Source organism: Lissotriton vulgaris, chromosome 9, assembly GCF_964263255.1.
Source record: "Lissotriton vulgaris chromosome 9, aLisVul1.2, whole genome shotgun sequence".
NCBI lineage: Eukaryota > Metazoa > Chordata > Amphibia > Caudata > Salamandridae > Lissotriton > Lissotriton vulgaris.
The window spans coordinates 891,589,211-891,605,999 of record NC_141697.1 but is presented as its reverse complement, the minus strand read 5'-3'; the positions used below and the strand labels follow the sequence as shown (position 1 = coordinate 891,605,999).

The window sequence follows — 16,789 nt, the reverse complement described above, 5'->3', positions numbered from 1 at the left end:
AGAAAATACACTTACACAAAACCAATATCACTCTTTCTTTTGTTGTTTCTGTGTTTACTTTATGTAGTATAGTGTGTGTGAGTTTAATTAATTTAGTTTTATACATTTATGATTTCACTTTCTCATATTTACTTTCTTGCTCCGGAGTATTTTTACCTTTCTTCCACTTCTGTTTCCAAAGACCCTAACACTATTGCACCAGGGCTCACGTTTTGGTCAGGACAATTTGGTAAAGTCCACTAACTTTAGGCCTCAACTTTGGTCCCACGACTTAGCCTGGTAACTTTTGGCATGTCCCATCCCTCTGCCCCTTAAACTCCTCTCACCAGCATTTTATAATAATACAACGTACAATAGATGATTGGCAGCACTATAGACAATTCCTAAATTCCCGTGGTTCAGAATTACTGGTTCTTGGGTTTGCATTCTTCGTGGACATGTGAGTAGGAAAGTGCCTCGAAATTAATTAGAAAAAAAACTATCGAAAAGCTTTTGAATTTAATTGCGTAGGGGGATTACGTGGCCGTGTGCCATGGGAGAGGCACGCAATCCCGGGGGCGGACGGATGTGACGTATTCGCGTAAACACGCAACATGCGTGGAAACTCGCCAGGTTACTAATGACCGCAGTGTCTGTCTCCACCACACACCTTCTCTATAAAGAAGAACAGGGCCCAGACGGGAATGTCTGGGAGCAGCAGTCACCGCCTCTTTCTACTCCGCCCCGCTTCATAATAACAGTTTCGCTTGCAAAGCATTTTTTTCAATTTCGGAAGGGACGAGACCCTGCTTGATTCTTTTAAGGATGGTGTAAATTACAGTAATGAGAGTATTGCCATGGTGATCGCTCGGTATTTTTCTGCATTACAAGGGGAGGTTTCTGGTCGAGCTCAGTTTCGTAACCTTTTACATGCTGCCGCCGCCTTGAAAAGAGCAAGGCAGATGGATTTCAAACAGCTATTAATTAAAAATATAAACCAGGTAACTCGCTTGAATGTGTTTGAGGGTCTAAGAGGCGCATATGATCAGTCCTGCATGTGTCAGACAGACAGATATTGAAACACATAGCTATATAGATAGATATGGAGAGATAGACATCAATAGACATAAAGGGATATGTCGAGATTGATAGACAGACAGACAGACAGACAGACAGACAGACAGACAGACAGATAGATAGATAGATAGATAGATAGATAGATAGATAGATAGATAGATAGATAGATAGATAGATAGATATCAATAGACGTAATGGGATATGTCGAGAGAGATAGATAGATAGATAGATAGATAGATAGATAGATAGATAGATAGATAGATAGATAGATAGATAGATAGATAGATAGATAGATATGTAGAAATGAATCGATAGACAAATATGTAGAGATGAGAGATATTGAGAGATACATTGATATTAAGAGAGATTTTGATAGATATCTAAAGACATCAACACAATATTAATATAGAAACATACTGAAATAGACAGGTAAATGCAACATAGATTAATATAGCAGGGGGCTTGAAATAGCTGCATGAGAATGAACATACCATTCAGCTATTTGATTGAGTTAGTCACTGAAAATATTTTGAAGAGTACTCTCTTGGGCTCACCCTTGACCATGTGGCCAATGGAATTTTGTTACATTCTGTCAAGTGTTATGAATTTCAGAAACATAATGTGAAATACTATGATTATGTTATTATTCACATGAAAATTAGACCATTTCGGACGGAAATGTGAAAACCTCAGTTGCAGATGTCACCCTTGTGATCAAGTTGTAGATTTTGTAGAGAGAATCCAGACCTCAGGAATCATTTTCACTGCCTCCCTCGTGTAAGTGTGCACTTAGTAAACTGGACGGATGAGGCTAGTCAGTAGTGCTACGGTACAGTGGGGTGGGGGGGGGGGGGTATACATTTGCTGGTGATTTCACCCTACACATTTTGTGACGTTTTCTTTAACCTTTGCAAACTGTGTAAAAATAAACCATATTAGGACAGTATTTTCCACCGGAAGCTGTCCTGAGCCCTATACAAAATCCTATGTTCGGTGGGAGAATTGTATTGCAAAAAAGTGTTTGCAGAAATAAAGTCTGCAAAAACTTTCTGATGGAACTTTTGCCCGCAGAGAAATATTGTTAAGATAAAAAAAACTTTGCTACCAAAATTACAATTTTGCACTCTCCGAGACTGGACCTGAAGTTCAGTCTTTATATTAGTGGAGTCTGCTTCAGAGATTGGAAGTAGGTGTGGACATTCAGCCTTTGTCAACCCTGTATTTGAAATGACCACCCTAGGGAGATTCCAGGGATCTACTATGCACTCAGAATGAATTACCCTGCCACACCATCGAGTTGACCCTCACATCCCAGCACAGTTTTGAATTAGGGGCAACGATGGACATGTTTCCATCACAGATCTAACCCTTCGGGACAGTGTCACAGCTGCGGTGGCATGCATGGAGTCCAGTTTCCTTATAGAGGATTCTCGCCAGAACGGTTGAGAGGTGGTTGCGAGCTAGTACAGCAAACTCTCTACACATTTATTACCTGCTTTGTGGATAAGTGATGTGTTTCAATGCATTCCATTCCCAGCACACATAGAAAACAAGGTCTGGTAATTCCAAAAAGCCTCTCACCTGTACTCGAGACTCCGGCAGGTTGATTTTCAGAGCTACCTCCTCCCTCATGAAGATGTCAGGGTAACGAGTCTTGGCGAAAAGTGCCTCCAGGATGTCCAGCTGCGCCCGGGTGAAGGTGGTGCGCTCTCTACGCTGCTTCCTCGGAGTCGCTGAGAAGATAGACACTAGATTATAGGATGAGGCAATATTGGAGGAGTTCATTGTTTATGAAAAGGGTGACAACATGCATGCAAAACTCAGGCATTCTAACAACGTCTTACATCCAGTGCATAGAGCACCTACCTAAATTCATGGGGATAAACATGTGACATCTCAATGCCCAAGAGAAACTTGTTCAGTTGTATTTGGGGAGCAGTAGACGCTTTGAGACAAAGATCCAGACAGCGTAGCTTTTCAATTTACCAATCATATGATCTGGTACAACTCCATATTGTATTGTATTGCAATTGCATTTATAATGTGCTTACTACCCCTGACAAGGCGTCGAAGCGCTTTTTCAGCGAGTAGCACGCTACTCCGGGACCCAGAGAGGATTAGTGTTGAATTAGTATAGTGAAACATGCAAGTACATTTTAAGTGGTGTAGAGGAAAACAAGTTGTTTTCTTTACAGATTAAACTGTTATGAATTGTGGTTAGATGCAAGATGTAAAATATTTTGTTTTCCATCGCTGTCACCTGATTGCCAGTGTCAACAAAGGGATGTGGCCTCATGTTACATCTAGCAGCACTGCTGCAAAACATAGTTACCATTCAAACTTATATTCAAAAGTATGTGTCTGTCCTGATGAAGGCCCAACATGGTAATTGGAAGGAGTCATAGTGGAAGCAACACTCTAAATGTGTGGATCTGTTTGTAAGGCAATCATATAAACCTTGCCACTTATAATGCAGCCTGTTAATCAATTAGTGCCCTTTTCACATGACGTTCCTTGTGGTATATTTTTCTTCTCTGTGGTGTTCCATTGAATCGTGCCTGAGGAATGTTCCTTAACAATTTAATTTGTATGCAAACAACCTTTGCTTTAGCTGTGTTTGCCTATATGTTTAAATATAAACGATTTGAAAATGTACCAGATTATGTAATTAACTGTTTGAAAAAGTATGATAAAAGAATTTGTGTCCCCAAGCACACTCTGAACACTAGCTATCAAGTAAAATATCTCTCTTGGACATTAACCTACAGATCAGCAGACTCTTACATGATTTTCCAACGACTGGATGTCCCCCACCGCGCATCAAGACACGTTTGGGGACAAAAGGATTTCTTTTGTTCTTAGGTCAACCTTTACCTTTACAGGCAGTAAGGATTTGTTTTAAATAGCCATTGGGAAAAAAAATCATTTGAATCTCCTGCTTGTGAAGTTAAGTACTGCACAGTAGATTTACAGTTCAAGGAATGCAACAGTGCAGTGTGTGTGTGTATATATGGTGAATGTAAAGTGCAAGTCTGAATCTGGTCTGCCGGCAGTGTGAGTAGACGGAAAGCCTATTGCAAGCACTTATCTTGTAGAGTATCTCCTCAGCCAATATAGTGAAAGCTCAGAGTGAGTGTAGTTAAAGGTCAGAGTAGCTGTAATAAAAGTAAAGTGAATTTATGTTTGCAGTAAAGGGCAGGTCGGTGTCTCGTGGCCAATATATTCTAGCTTGTCATCTACATTAGTTGGAAATGACTGTTTGGGTATAGCAAATGGTCACTTGCCACTTTAAGCAGAGTAAAAGTCTGTGGCACTTATAAGAAAATTCATTGTAACACAGTGAGACTTTAGTGTAAGTATAGTGTAAGTTATATATGTGTGTGTATGTGCACATAGTAAAAGTAAAGGTCAGGTCTGGGGCTCATGCTGTACCACGATGTAACTAATGTGAAAGTTCATTGTTTAAGTGTGGTGACAGTTCAATGTAAGTTTGATGAAAGTCCAGTGTAAGCATATTAAAATTAAAGTGCTTAGAAAGAGATATAATATGATATGTATCACTATTGCTGAGAGTGGGGAGTGGCCAATATTCACTGGAGGTGATGTCTTGACTGAGTCATACTACACACCCCCTCCATCAGCAAAAGTAATAAACGGGAAACATTGTTTACAACGCACGCGTTACAACGCGTGTCATTACAACACATTTTTACATAGCGAAATCTATTACAACGCATGTCATTACATCTCATAATCCATTACAACGCATTCCCCAAAGTAACGGCCCAGTGGAGTTAGAATAATAATTGCGTTGTAATGGATTATGCGCTGTGACGACATGCGTTGAAACGACATGCGTTGTAATGGATTTTGTGATGTAAAAAATGCATTGTAATGACATGCATTGTAACACGTGCGTTGTAAAGTGTCATATTCCTAAACAGATGTGTTTAACCAGAACCGAAACAACATGGTTAAATCCATGCAGTGTGATAAAATCACAATAACTGGGCCTGGTGAGTATGGCCCCTATTGCGTTTTTTTCTGTAAAGTGATATTTTTAAATGGCATCTTTCAGGCAGTTATCAGTGTTTTCCAAAGTCAGCTAGTATCTAATGTAGCAATAGCTGCTTTGCACTGTAGTAATGTGTGAATCTGTGGTTATTAGTACACTTATTCCAAAGATCCTGTGTTATCGTGCAAGATTTCATTTCACCACCATGGCATGAGTACAGACATATGTGTCACACTGAATCTATACTATCAGTAAAAGCCAATTGTAGGCTAGTGCTTATCCCCAGTGGTATAGGCTGGTAATATCGAATCCAAAAAATCGACGGGACAGAATATCGTTCCCACAATATCGAGGGGCAAAATATCAAAGGGTAAGTTTCTATGCGTTTTCTAAACCTCACATATACTTACTGTGATGATATATATAAGCCTTCAAGATACTTAGGTAGATGAGGAGTTAAGAATGGTTAAATCCTCACCACCCTCTGTGCACTTACATTTTAATAGTTTGTCCCTCAACAGTGTCCTACTAATAAACTGTCCCATCGATACCCAGGATTGGATGTTCCCTACTACAATCACCCTCAGTGTCACTAATGCGGAATTCCAGTGCGAGTTTAGTGAAAGTTCATTGTAAACATAGTGAAAGTCCCACCTACCCAAATTAAAAGTGCAAGTTTATGTGATGAAAGTAAAAGAAGGTTGATGTCACATATAGTCTTAGAGTAAATAAAGCAAAAATCCTGTTCAGACCAGTACCCCCCCACAGCGTCAGCACAGTGAAACTCAACAATAGGTACTGTGAAAGTTCATTGTAGACACAGTGAAACTTATGTGTGAGCAAGGGGAAAGTCCAGAGCAGGCCTGTATTCAAAGTGCATCCTCAGAGTCAGACATCCATTGTAAACTAGTGTAAAGATGGTGAAAGCACGTGCGAGTGTGCCAAGCGCGAATATAATGAAGCGCGCCCTTAGGACCCGGGCCCCCCGGGCCACGCCCCCGGTCACGTGATCATGGGCGGCCGGTCGCCCAATCGGCACTCGGTCGCCCAAGTACTTCCGGGTCAGGCACACGTATGTCCGGCTGGGGTGTCAGGGGGCGGAGACCTTTGCCCTATTTAGGGTCAGGAACCGTGGCTTCTGTCTCTCTTTGCCCTCTGCCACCCCAGCTGACGACCTCGCCGGGCGACTCCTTTTTCCACCCCCTCACCATTTTACTTTAAACTTAAATTCTTAAACTGCCCCTCATCCCCCGACGCTCGCACCTCCCGTTGGATTGTCGAGGGAGTGCGAGGAGCGGCTTGGAGGCGGTGATCCGGAGCCCGGCGGCGAGGCTCGGCGGCTGTGAGGAGAGACGGCAGAGATCAGCGCGCTGCAGCGAAGAGAAGCCCATTGTGCCAGGTGAGGGGCCGGGAGTTCTGGGGGCCTGCTTGCAGCCGCTGATTGCGGGAGGGGGTTCGCGGGTTTTGTTGTGTGCTCACTTCCGGTGGTTGGTGGCTGCAGGTAAGGCTCCTGGGGTCCGGGTTCCTTTGTGGCGGCGTGGGCGGCTCGGCGAGGGGAGACCGGGGAGCGGGGCTGTTACTTACACGGCAAGAGTCTGGGCAGGCGCGCGAGGCGGCATTGGCGAAGTTAGTCGTAGCGCTCACCTCGAGGGCACACCAGTCAGTTTCCCGCGCTAAATCGCGTTGTTGGAGCACCGGTCCTCACGCAGAGAGCGATGGCCCCCAAGAAGGTTATGCAAGTACGATGGGCCCAGTTTCGGATCCACAAAAAATGCACAGCCAATATTTGGATTAAATCCAATGAATTAAGTTTTATTTTCAGTCATCTTATCTTCTTAAATTCATATCATTTCATTTTAACCATATTTTCGTTCGTTCAATTCATTTTATTCAATCTGTAGTTTTCCCATTTTAAATAGCACTCAGAAGCGTGGGGTTCATTCCATGTCACGGTTTATTATTTGTAGTCCAATGCATTTCGAGAGGAAACCTCCCTTCGTCAGGGGCATCGTGACATTTAGATCCATCAAATTTTAAACGTGAAAAACGTCTCCATTTTCTTAGCGCACCATCGCGTTCAACTTCTTCATTCTAGAGAAGGTTAGCCATAAACGGAAGGGGAAGGACCCCGAGATTGCGCAGTTATTAAAACTAGTACTAGCTAAGCTGGGCAAGGATCAGGAGAGCGCGAGCGATAGCGATGCCTCGCAGGATGAGCCGGAGCAGGAGAACATTAACGAGCGACCGCGCAGGGAAGGGGTGCCACCCAGGGCTGCTTTCCCCCCTCTAGTAAAGAAGCCTAGAGCCCAGCAAAAACGTAAAGGGGGTGCATCACAGAAAGGGCGGAAATCTCATGGCAGGGTAGCCGAGGACGAGAGACCAGTAGGTCCCGTCCCCCCTCCGTTAGAGGAGATACCTGCTACTCCATTAGAAGATGTACTTCCTACTGCCCCCATGCCAGTCATACCAAGGGCGGACCTACCGCTAGGAGCAGGACCTGTGGGGGGAGCACCCATACCTGCAGTAACGCCAGCTGACCCCGTGGGTTCAACATTGGCAGAGATCAGGGAAGCACTGAAAGCATTGGCCCCGGGGAATCCGCACCAGGCCGTGGTGAACGTACCAACACCTCCCCCCCCTCAACCGGTAGTGGTGGCGGCAGCAGGCACACAGGACCCGATGGCTGGGCTTTTAGCATCTGTGGCTAACCTAGTGGGACAGCTAACACCCCCGGCAGCGGGGCAGACTCCCAGCACAGTGGCGGCAGCCCCGTGGGCACCTGGGCAGGCTGTGGAACAGGGGGCGCTGTTAGAAATCCAGAGGCAGTTAGCACTTGTAGTAGAGGCGCGGAATACAAAGCCCAGTGGGACTACAGGAGCGTCACCAGCAGTAGCAACGGTACCTGTAGGAGGTAAGGCATGCGAGGTGGCGACCAAGGGCGGGGAAGCAGGGATAGCGCCAAGGGGGGTGCACGGGAATGTGTTATCCCAACCAGGAATGTTAGCCACACATGTGTCCACGGAAATGAGAGAAAAAATCTGGAAAGGGGCATATGTTGATATATTTGCGCTCATCAGGCCTACTAGGAGGGACATGGAGTTCAGGGAGAGAGAGGGAAAAGAGGGCTCCTTCAAAGACAGGAGGCCAAGGGTGGAGGAGTCTCTCACTAATTGGCTCTTTGGCTTCCATGTGTACACGACAGTGCTGTTAGAGAAAAGGCCAGAGTTAGCGATACCACTGGTTTTCTACACGAATAAAATTGTGAAAGCGCATGCGACGCATGGGGGGTCAGCATGGTTGGATTATAATAGGGAATTCCGGTGGGCTAAAGAGGAGAACCCGAGTATTGGCTGGGACCAGGTGGAAATAAATGCCTGGCTTGAGAACGTCAATGGTGGGGGGCACCACACGAAACAGCCTTTTCGGACCTCACAGGGTGGCCCAGGGGAAAAGAAAGGAGCTTGCTGGGCATTCAATAGAAAGTCATGCAATTATCCCGCAGGGCAGTGCAAATTCAGACATGCCTGCTCCTATTGTGGTCACTCCTCGCATCCAGAGTCTAAATGTAATAAGAAGTTCAAAGAGCGCGGGGGGGCTGGGAACAAGGAGCACAAGCCTCCTCAGCAATAAGCTTCCTTCTCCTGTAGACCTAGGGAAATTGATTTATTGGCTCAATCAGTACCCAGATAGGGCAGCAGCCAAGGTTTTGTTTGATGGTTTTTCTGTAGGTTTCCGCATCCCCGCCCTAGGCGTTCCTCCTGTTGACCAATGCAACAATCTCATGTCAGCTAGAATACACCCAACAGTAGTAGCAGCAAAGGTAGAGAAGGAATTGGCCTTAGGTAGGGTCGCTGGCCCTTTCCCCACTCCTCCACTGGCAGGTTATGTTTGTTCCCCCCTAGGAGTAGTGCCTAAGAAGGATCCTGGGCAGTTTAGGATGATACACAACCTCTCAACTCCTAAAGGTTTCTCTGTGAATGACTGCATTGACCCAGCTTTGTGTTCTGTGACTTACTCATCTTTTGATGCCGCTGTGCAGCTGGTGAGGGAACTAGGGCGGGGGGCAATGTTAGCAAAAACTGATATTGAATCTGCCTTCCGTCTGTTGCCAGTGCATCCCGAGGATTACAAACTATTGGGTTTCCAGTTTCAGCAGCAATTCTACTTTGATAAGTGCATGCCCATGGGTTGTGCGGTGTCTTGCAAGTATTTTGAGACCTTTAGTTCCATGCTACAATGGGTTTTTTCGCACAGGACAGGTTGTGTCAATGTGGTGCATTACCTAGACGACTTCATGGTGATGGGTCCGGCAGAGTCAGGGGAGTGCGCCAGAGCGCTCAATGAACTGGTGTCGATGTTTAGGGAGTTCGGGGTTCCCCTGGCCCCGGAAAAAACAGTGGGCCCGGCCACGTGCATGTCCTTTCTGGGGATAGAAATTGACACGGTGGCGGGGGAGTGCAGGCTGCCTTTGGACAAAGTTCAGGCCTTTTCCCGAGCGATTGACGCCACTCTGGCGGGACCCAAGGTTACTCTTCACCAGCTCCAGGTACTGGTTGGCCACCTCAATTTTGCCCTAAGAATCATCCCCATGGGGCGCCCTTTCTCTAGATCCATAGCCAGGTCAATGGGGGGGTTAACGCACAAACACCACCGTGTTCGGCTGAGGGCAGAGGTGAAAGAGGATCTTAGGGTTTGGCGCAGTTTCCTCAGCGATTTCAATGGTAAGGTGGTGTGGCCAGCCCCTCCGGTGTCCAGCTCGGAACTCGGCCTGTTTACTGATTCGGCCGGCAGCATCGGTTTTGGGGCCATTTTAGGTCCTTCCTGGTGTGGGGCGGAGTGGCCAGCAGAGTGGCACAGGACAGGCCTGACAAAAACATAGCATTCCTAGAACTCTTTCCTATAGTTGTAGCTGTGACAATTTGGGCCGACCGCTTCAGAGACAGGGCAGTGGTATTCTGGTCTGACAACATGGCTGTGGTGGAAGCTATTAACAGGCAGGGGGCCTCCTGTGTGCATGTGCTGAGACTGTTGAAACAACTGGTGTTGGAATGCTTGAAGCTGAACTTGACTTTCAAGGCGGCGCATATACCGGGAGTTGACAACAATGCTGCTGATGCTTTGTCTCGTTCCAAGTTGCAGGAATTCCGGAGGTTCCACCCGCAGGCAGAGGAGCGAATGACAGAGTTCCCACCATCACTGTGGACAATTGGTGCCCCGCATTAGCGGGGCTGGTAGGTGCTTCCCTGAACGATCGCACCAGGAAATCTTACCAAAGGCATTTTAATTCCTACAGGTCGTTTGGGGATGAGGCTGGGTTGCCTCAATTGTTTGCCCCAGATGCTATTCATGGGTACCTACAGACGTTAAGAGATCAGGGCAGGGCTGTCTCTTTCGTTAAGGCTAACTTGTCAGCAATAGGCTTCTTTGCAAAACTGGCAGGGGTACGAGACCCGGGTTGCTCTTTTTTAGTCAGGAAAGCTGTGGCGGGCTGGGCTAGACTAGAGGGACCTAGGCGGGATTCTCGTAGGCCTTTGAACATCCCGACCTTATGTGCTTTGGTGGACCTTTTGCCTTTGGTTTGTGATTCCCCCTTCGAAGGCATCCTGCTGGGGGCGGCCTTCACTCTAACCTTTTATGGGGCATTCCGTCTGGGGGAAGTGGTGGGGTCCTCTAGAGTTGACCAGGAAGGGGGCCTCCAACATAGGGACATTTGCCTGTCTTCAAGTAGTTTGGCGGTGACTTTAAGGAGATCTAAGACCGACCAATTGGGCAAAGGGGTCACCATTCGGCTGGGTCCTGCGCCAGGGGTTTCGGCCTGCCCGGTAACCCGGATGAGAGCGTATCTGGCCCTGCGCCCAGTTGGGAGCGGGCAGGCCTTGTTTGTTCATGAGAACGGGGACTGTTTGTCCCAGTTTCAGTTTAAGGCGGTCCTGGGACTGGTGCTAGCGCGATTAGGTCTGGGAGATGCAGGATACTCGTCTCATTCATTTAGGATTGGCGCAGCTACCTTGGCCGCAGGGGCGGGCCTGCAGAGCGATGCGATTAAAAGGGTGGGGCGCTGGTCGTCCGATTGCTATCGCAGATATGTGAGGCCTGAATTGTTGTGATGATGGATCAATGATTGACTGTGACTTGTGCCTGACTTTTCCATTTCTCTCCTCTAACTTAGTATGCCCGCGAAGCTGGTGTGGGTGTTGGGGCACTCGTTCGTGCGTCGCGCTACGGTGCGTTTACATCAACGGCGAGTGGTGAAACCGGCAGACTTGGGCGGGACGGAATTCCTGTGGCGAGGCGTCGGGGGCATGCGAATTCGTCACCTGAGGCGGCTCGTGGAGGAGTTAAGAGGTCAAGAAGGGCACAAGTCCCCAGACTGGATTATCATTCACTTGGGAGGAAATGATATGGTCGATCGTGGTCGCTTAGCAGTCAAAGAGGCGTTGCTGGCAGAGTTTGCGTGGTTGGGAAAAATCTTCCCATCGGCCAGGATTGCTTGGTCAGCGATGATACCGCGCAGGACATGGGGCCCGGGAGTTCGATTAAGGTCCTTGAATGTGTCAGTAAGACGACTCAACGGGGAGATGGCAAGGTTGTGCTCAGTGAAGGGCCGCTTGTGTCATATTCCACACCGGATGATCTCGGGAGAGGCTATGTACCACAACGACGGAGTGCATTTGTCGGACTTGGGCACAGACACATGGATTAAAGGACTTTGGTCATTTATACAGAGCGCAGGTGGGGAGGGTGGCAGACCTGAGGGCCTTGGCCACCCTTGTGGCGGAAGAGAGACCTGCGATCAGTGACATTGACTAACACAAGGGACTGCCTTACGTACTCCATAGGCCAGCACTGAGGGGGGAGACGGTAAGCTCTTCGCTGGGAAGATGTGACCACCGGCTGGGGAGGCTAGGGCGACAGATCACGAGCCTCCTGGGTCCCTGGGCAGTCCGGTGGTCGGGGAGTGGGCCCTGGAATTGGCGGACAAGGATCAGAGGGTGGGGCCCATTTCTCTTTGACGCAGGTGCGGTGCACCTGGCGTGGTAGGCTCAGTGCGAGATGCGAGCCAGAAGGCCCCTTGGTGCTGGGGGGCGATGAGATAATTTTGCATTTATGATTTTGCAGTTATGAAGATGAATATTAAAAGTGTCTGTGATGATGATTATGCATGTTACTTTGCGTTTGTCATGTTTATGATATGTTGAAATTAAACATGGCCTTTTTTATAACCCACTCAATGCTTTGAGGATTCAATTGTGGGTTGGTGTGTCAACTAGGGGGGGCGGGGCCATGCTGGGGGGATCCGGGTCCTATGGATGTGTGTCTTGAAGGTAAATGAATGGTGTCTGCCGTACACTGCATTCTCAGAATCAGTCAAAGGAAAGTCAGCTGAAGGCAAAATGTAAGTCTGCTGTTGATAAAGTGAAAAATCCATGCATTCAACCATCCCACAGTCCAGCTCTATGTTGTAGTTCTTTGTATCATTGTGTCACTTGGTGTGGTGGTGTTTTCGATATTGCTGCATTGTCCCCTAGTCTAAAGAGGTACTGGGGAAGATGGGTGATAGTTTGGCTTGACTTGGAAACAACTGTTGCCAAACTGGGTTAATACGGGTTATGCAATCAATGAAGCCAAGAAAGGGCTGTGTGCAAGCATTTCAGGCCAGGCAGTCCATAACACTCTGCAGCCATCACAACCCAAGTTCAGAAGGGAATGCTGGAGGAGGGTCTAACAAATGATGCTTCCCATGCACTGACAGTGGCAAGATGGGGGTATGGTAAAGTCAACTCTAGAGGCAGGGGTCACTGCCCTGTGTCATGCTTTACCGAATTTGAATCCTCAAATGGTCTAGCGCAGGAGGGCCCAGGAAAGACTGAGACATTATAGATTGTTATTTTTAAAAAAAAACGAAAATAATGTAGATTTGAATACTGTAAATTTAGATTTACCTCAATGGTATATCAATTACATCTTCAATAGATCTGGACCTCCTGTGCATACGTTGCACGGCGTGATCTAGTCTCTGAGAGGAAGAGATCTGTTTTCAAATCTCGGCTGCTCTTACTTTTATACCACTGTGTGATCTTGAAACAATCACTTCATCTTCATATGGCTAAGCTGTGGCCATCAAAAAAAACCAGCGCGAACCTGCCTGCCCAGGGACATCCCAGTCCGCCACAGACTGCCACCTTCACCATTGGGCCAATTCTTCTAGGCCCAGAACGGGCTCTGTCAGTATATCCGTTCTTCAAAGAACTATTAATGCTTTTGTTCTGTCCGTTTCTACAAGCTCTCGTTTAGTAAATGAGTGAAATAACGGGACTGCACCACGATCACACATTTCAGTCAAGAGGGGATGCCAGGATTAGATTCTAGCTAATTGTGGAGCAGCCATTTCAGCAAAGCCCGAACTGCTTTTTAAGGTGGAAGAAGAGGGTTGATCCAGACTCAGGCTCGGGGTTGATCTGGGCCTCACAAGTGGCAGTAGGAGAAATACCGAGGTGAAGAGAATATATTTTATGAGAAAAGTGGTGGGAATCAAGGAAACAAAATACTGCAAAACCGATGACTCACAGGGTGCAGACACTCTTTGCTTAATGGTGTCCATATTTTATGAACCCCCTATTGTGCCGTGGAGACATGATTTGAACTCAACTCTTAAATAATTCACTGTCTGCCGCCCTGTCTCGAGGTATTTTGAAGCACTTGCCATAGAAAGGTGCATGCAGGCCTGGGTTCCACGGAAGACAGCTTGATAACTGGTTGGTGCCGGCTGTTCCATGAGGCCTGGCACCAGGCGCCTGGCTGCCACCTCAGGTCCACCTGGGCTGCCGTACAAGTCCTCTCTATTGTTACCTATCTTATAGGCCTTCTGTGCCCTAAAAGCCTGTCTTGTACCACTGTCTGATTTCTGACAGGACCCGCTCTCACAAATAACCTTATTGCCTTCTCTAAACATGGTGGCAAACTACATCCTACCTGGTTGCCCGTCTGCAGTCTAAGGCCTAGCGACCAGCTAAAACCTGACTTTCACCTGAAAGTGTATCTGTTCCCTGATATTTCATTTGTACCCAATGTTTGGCTGCCATTTAGAGGCCTGGCCACCATTTCACAAATGTCTTCTACCTGATGTCTGGCTGCCACTCGAGGTCTGATTGCCACCTGATGCCTACCTGTCAAGGTTACAGCCTATCCGCCACATGACGCCTTGCTGCCAGGTAAGGTCCGAGTTTATCCTGTAGGCCTGGCTGTTAAGTGAGACCCGGCTGCAACCTCAGACCCGGATACCATCGGAGGCTGGCTGCAACCAAAGGCCTGGCTGCAACCTGAGGCTTGGATGCTAACTGAGGCCTGGATACAAACTGAGGCCTGGCTGCAACCTCAGACTCGGGTACCATCGTAGGGCTGGTTGCAACCTAAGGCCTGGCTGCAACCTGAGTCCTAGCTGCAACCTGAGGCCTGGCTGCAACCTGAGTCCTAGCTGCAACCTGAGGCCTGGATACAAACTGAGGCCTGGATACAAACTGAGGCCTGGTGCAACCTCAGACCCGGTTACCATCAGATGGCTGGTTGCAACCTAAGGACGGGCTGCAAACTGAGGCCTGGATGTAAACTGAGGCCTGGTTGAAACCTGAGACCCAGATACCACCTAAGGCCAGGCTGCAACTTGAGGCCTGAGTGCTGAGCCCTGGATGTAACCTAGTACACAGGTATTGCCGGAGGCCTGGCTGGAACCCTAGGCCCGGTTGCAACCCGAGGCCCGGCTGTTACCTGAAGCCCTACTGCTCCCTGAGGCCTGACCGCGACCTGAGGTCTAGCTGCAACCCGAGGCCAACTACTACTGTTAGGCCTTCCTGAAACCTGAGGCCTGGCTGCTTCCGGAGACATGGCTATCTCCGGAGGCCTTGCCACCGCTGCCACCTGAGTCCTGGCTAACCCCAGAGGCCTACCTCCTGCCTGAGGCCTGACTGCAGCCGGTGGACTGTCGGTAACCCGAGGTCCGGGACTACCTGGGGCTTGTCTGCCACTTGAACGGAAGGCTGCTACACGGACGACTAGATGCATATGGAGGCCTATTTAGACTGGAGGGGGTGGGAGGGGACGCCCTATCGTCTCTTCCATAGCACCTGCGCCCTCTCCTCTATAGCACACCAGTCTTCTGTCCCTGGAGGGACTGCAAGCAATTATCGGATTCACCCACTCGGCACAAACCGGATTCCAGCGCATATCTCAGCCTGACACCGAGCAGACGGAGCCCCGTGCTCATGGCCGGGTCTGTGCTGACACGCCACGAGCCACGCGCATTCCACAAGCCGCCTTTGAGAATAACAAGCGTGGGTCACCGGGGGTGCACTTACAGCCAAAGTGCCCCACACAGACCCCTTCTTTGTTATGGAATTGTACGTTCTATCAGAGGCATTTCTGTAACATTCTAATTATTAGTACCCTGGCGAATCCGATGCTCAGTTGTATCTATCTCTGAAGGATGAATGGCTGAGTGTACCATGCTGGGGCTCCAACCAGGGACCTGCAGGTCACACACTGCTCTCAGCAGCATATGTCCAAGCCATCGTCTATCTCAGCAGCTGAAATACTCATAGAGGGCACGAAGGAACCTGCTCCACTTAATACACCTTACCCACTGAAAATTCACTAAACCTCCCTCGGCTACCATAGCAAGCCTGTCCCAAAATACCAGCTCAGCGACTTGACCACATCTTGCACAAATCGCGCTGGTCCACTATTCTGTCAAAGACCCGACGCGCCTAGAAATGGGCTTCAAAGCGCTACATAAATGACACATAATCTTGACTACACCGAAAGACCCCCAAAAAACTGCAAGAATCCCCTCCTATAAAGTGGATATGGGGTGAGTGTAAACGCTAGTAAATTATAGGGGAAACAAAATGTAACGCTCACCCTCCAAAATGCAACATTGCATGTGAGTTCACAATAACAGCTGCTTAAAATCAAACCCAGCATGGAGTCAGAAGGCAAAGACAGAACGGCAAAACACAGCCATGTCTATTAAATTACTTTTTCGAAATCCCGAGTTGTAGAAGGCTCTGAAATATCGGATCTTACTGATGTTGGAAACTCGGAGTGAAGACCGCCCTGGTCCGTCGCCCCCTCCTGCACTACCTACAGGCAGAAGAAGGAATGAAAAGGGGCTGAAAGCCTCCAGTCGGCTCGAGCATGTGCTTGCCAACAAAACATGTTATATTTGTAACTCATGACCTGAGTCTCCTGTCTAACTGCCCGACATCCTGCCTAGCGGCTCCGCTCTGTTTAACCTGGCACGGGCTGGCGTTTACCTGGCTTTATACAGAGGCACTCACTGTGAACCCGAGAGAGGTGTGAGCAGATGGAGGGATTTGCCATGGAGCCAGCTATCTATCTATCTATCTATCTATCTATCTATCTATCCACCTATCCATCTATCTATCTATCTATCAGTCTGTATGTCTGTATGTGTGTCTGTCTGTCTCTGTGTCTGTGTCTGTCTGTCTATCTATCTATGAATATATCTATCAAACGATATACTATCCATCAATCTCTCCCTACCTCTTTATCTACCCATCTATCTGTCTGCTCATCTACCTAACCAGCTATCAATCTATCTATCTACCGTTCTATCTATCTTCTAATAAATAGAAGAGATGGCGGCAGATAGCTAGCTAGATAGATAAATAGATAGATAGAGGAGCCATATAGCATCGTGCA

The 16,789-nt window shown here is 47.9% G+C and overlaps 1 protein-coding gene across 2 annotated transcripts in view; it reads right to left on the bottom strand.

The window, feature by feature from the left end:
- The window catches only part of LOC147692449 (homeobox protein otx5), a 58,124-nt gene that overhangs the window by 5,318 nt on the left and 36,017 nt on the right, over positions 1–16,789 (bottom strand). Inside the window, exon 3 of one of the 2 annotated variants that reach the window (XM_086938649.1) lies at positions 2,638–2,804. In XM_086938649.1, coding sequence (XP_086794775.1) covers positions 2,638–2,804 — 167 coding nt within the window. The remainder of the gene's footprint in view (positions 1–2,637; positions 2,805–16,789) is intronic. The other variant, XM_086938650.1, reaches the window with a different exon arrangement.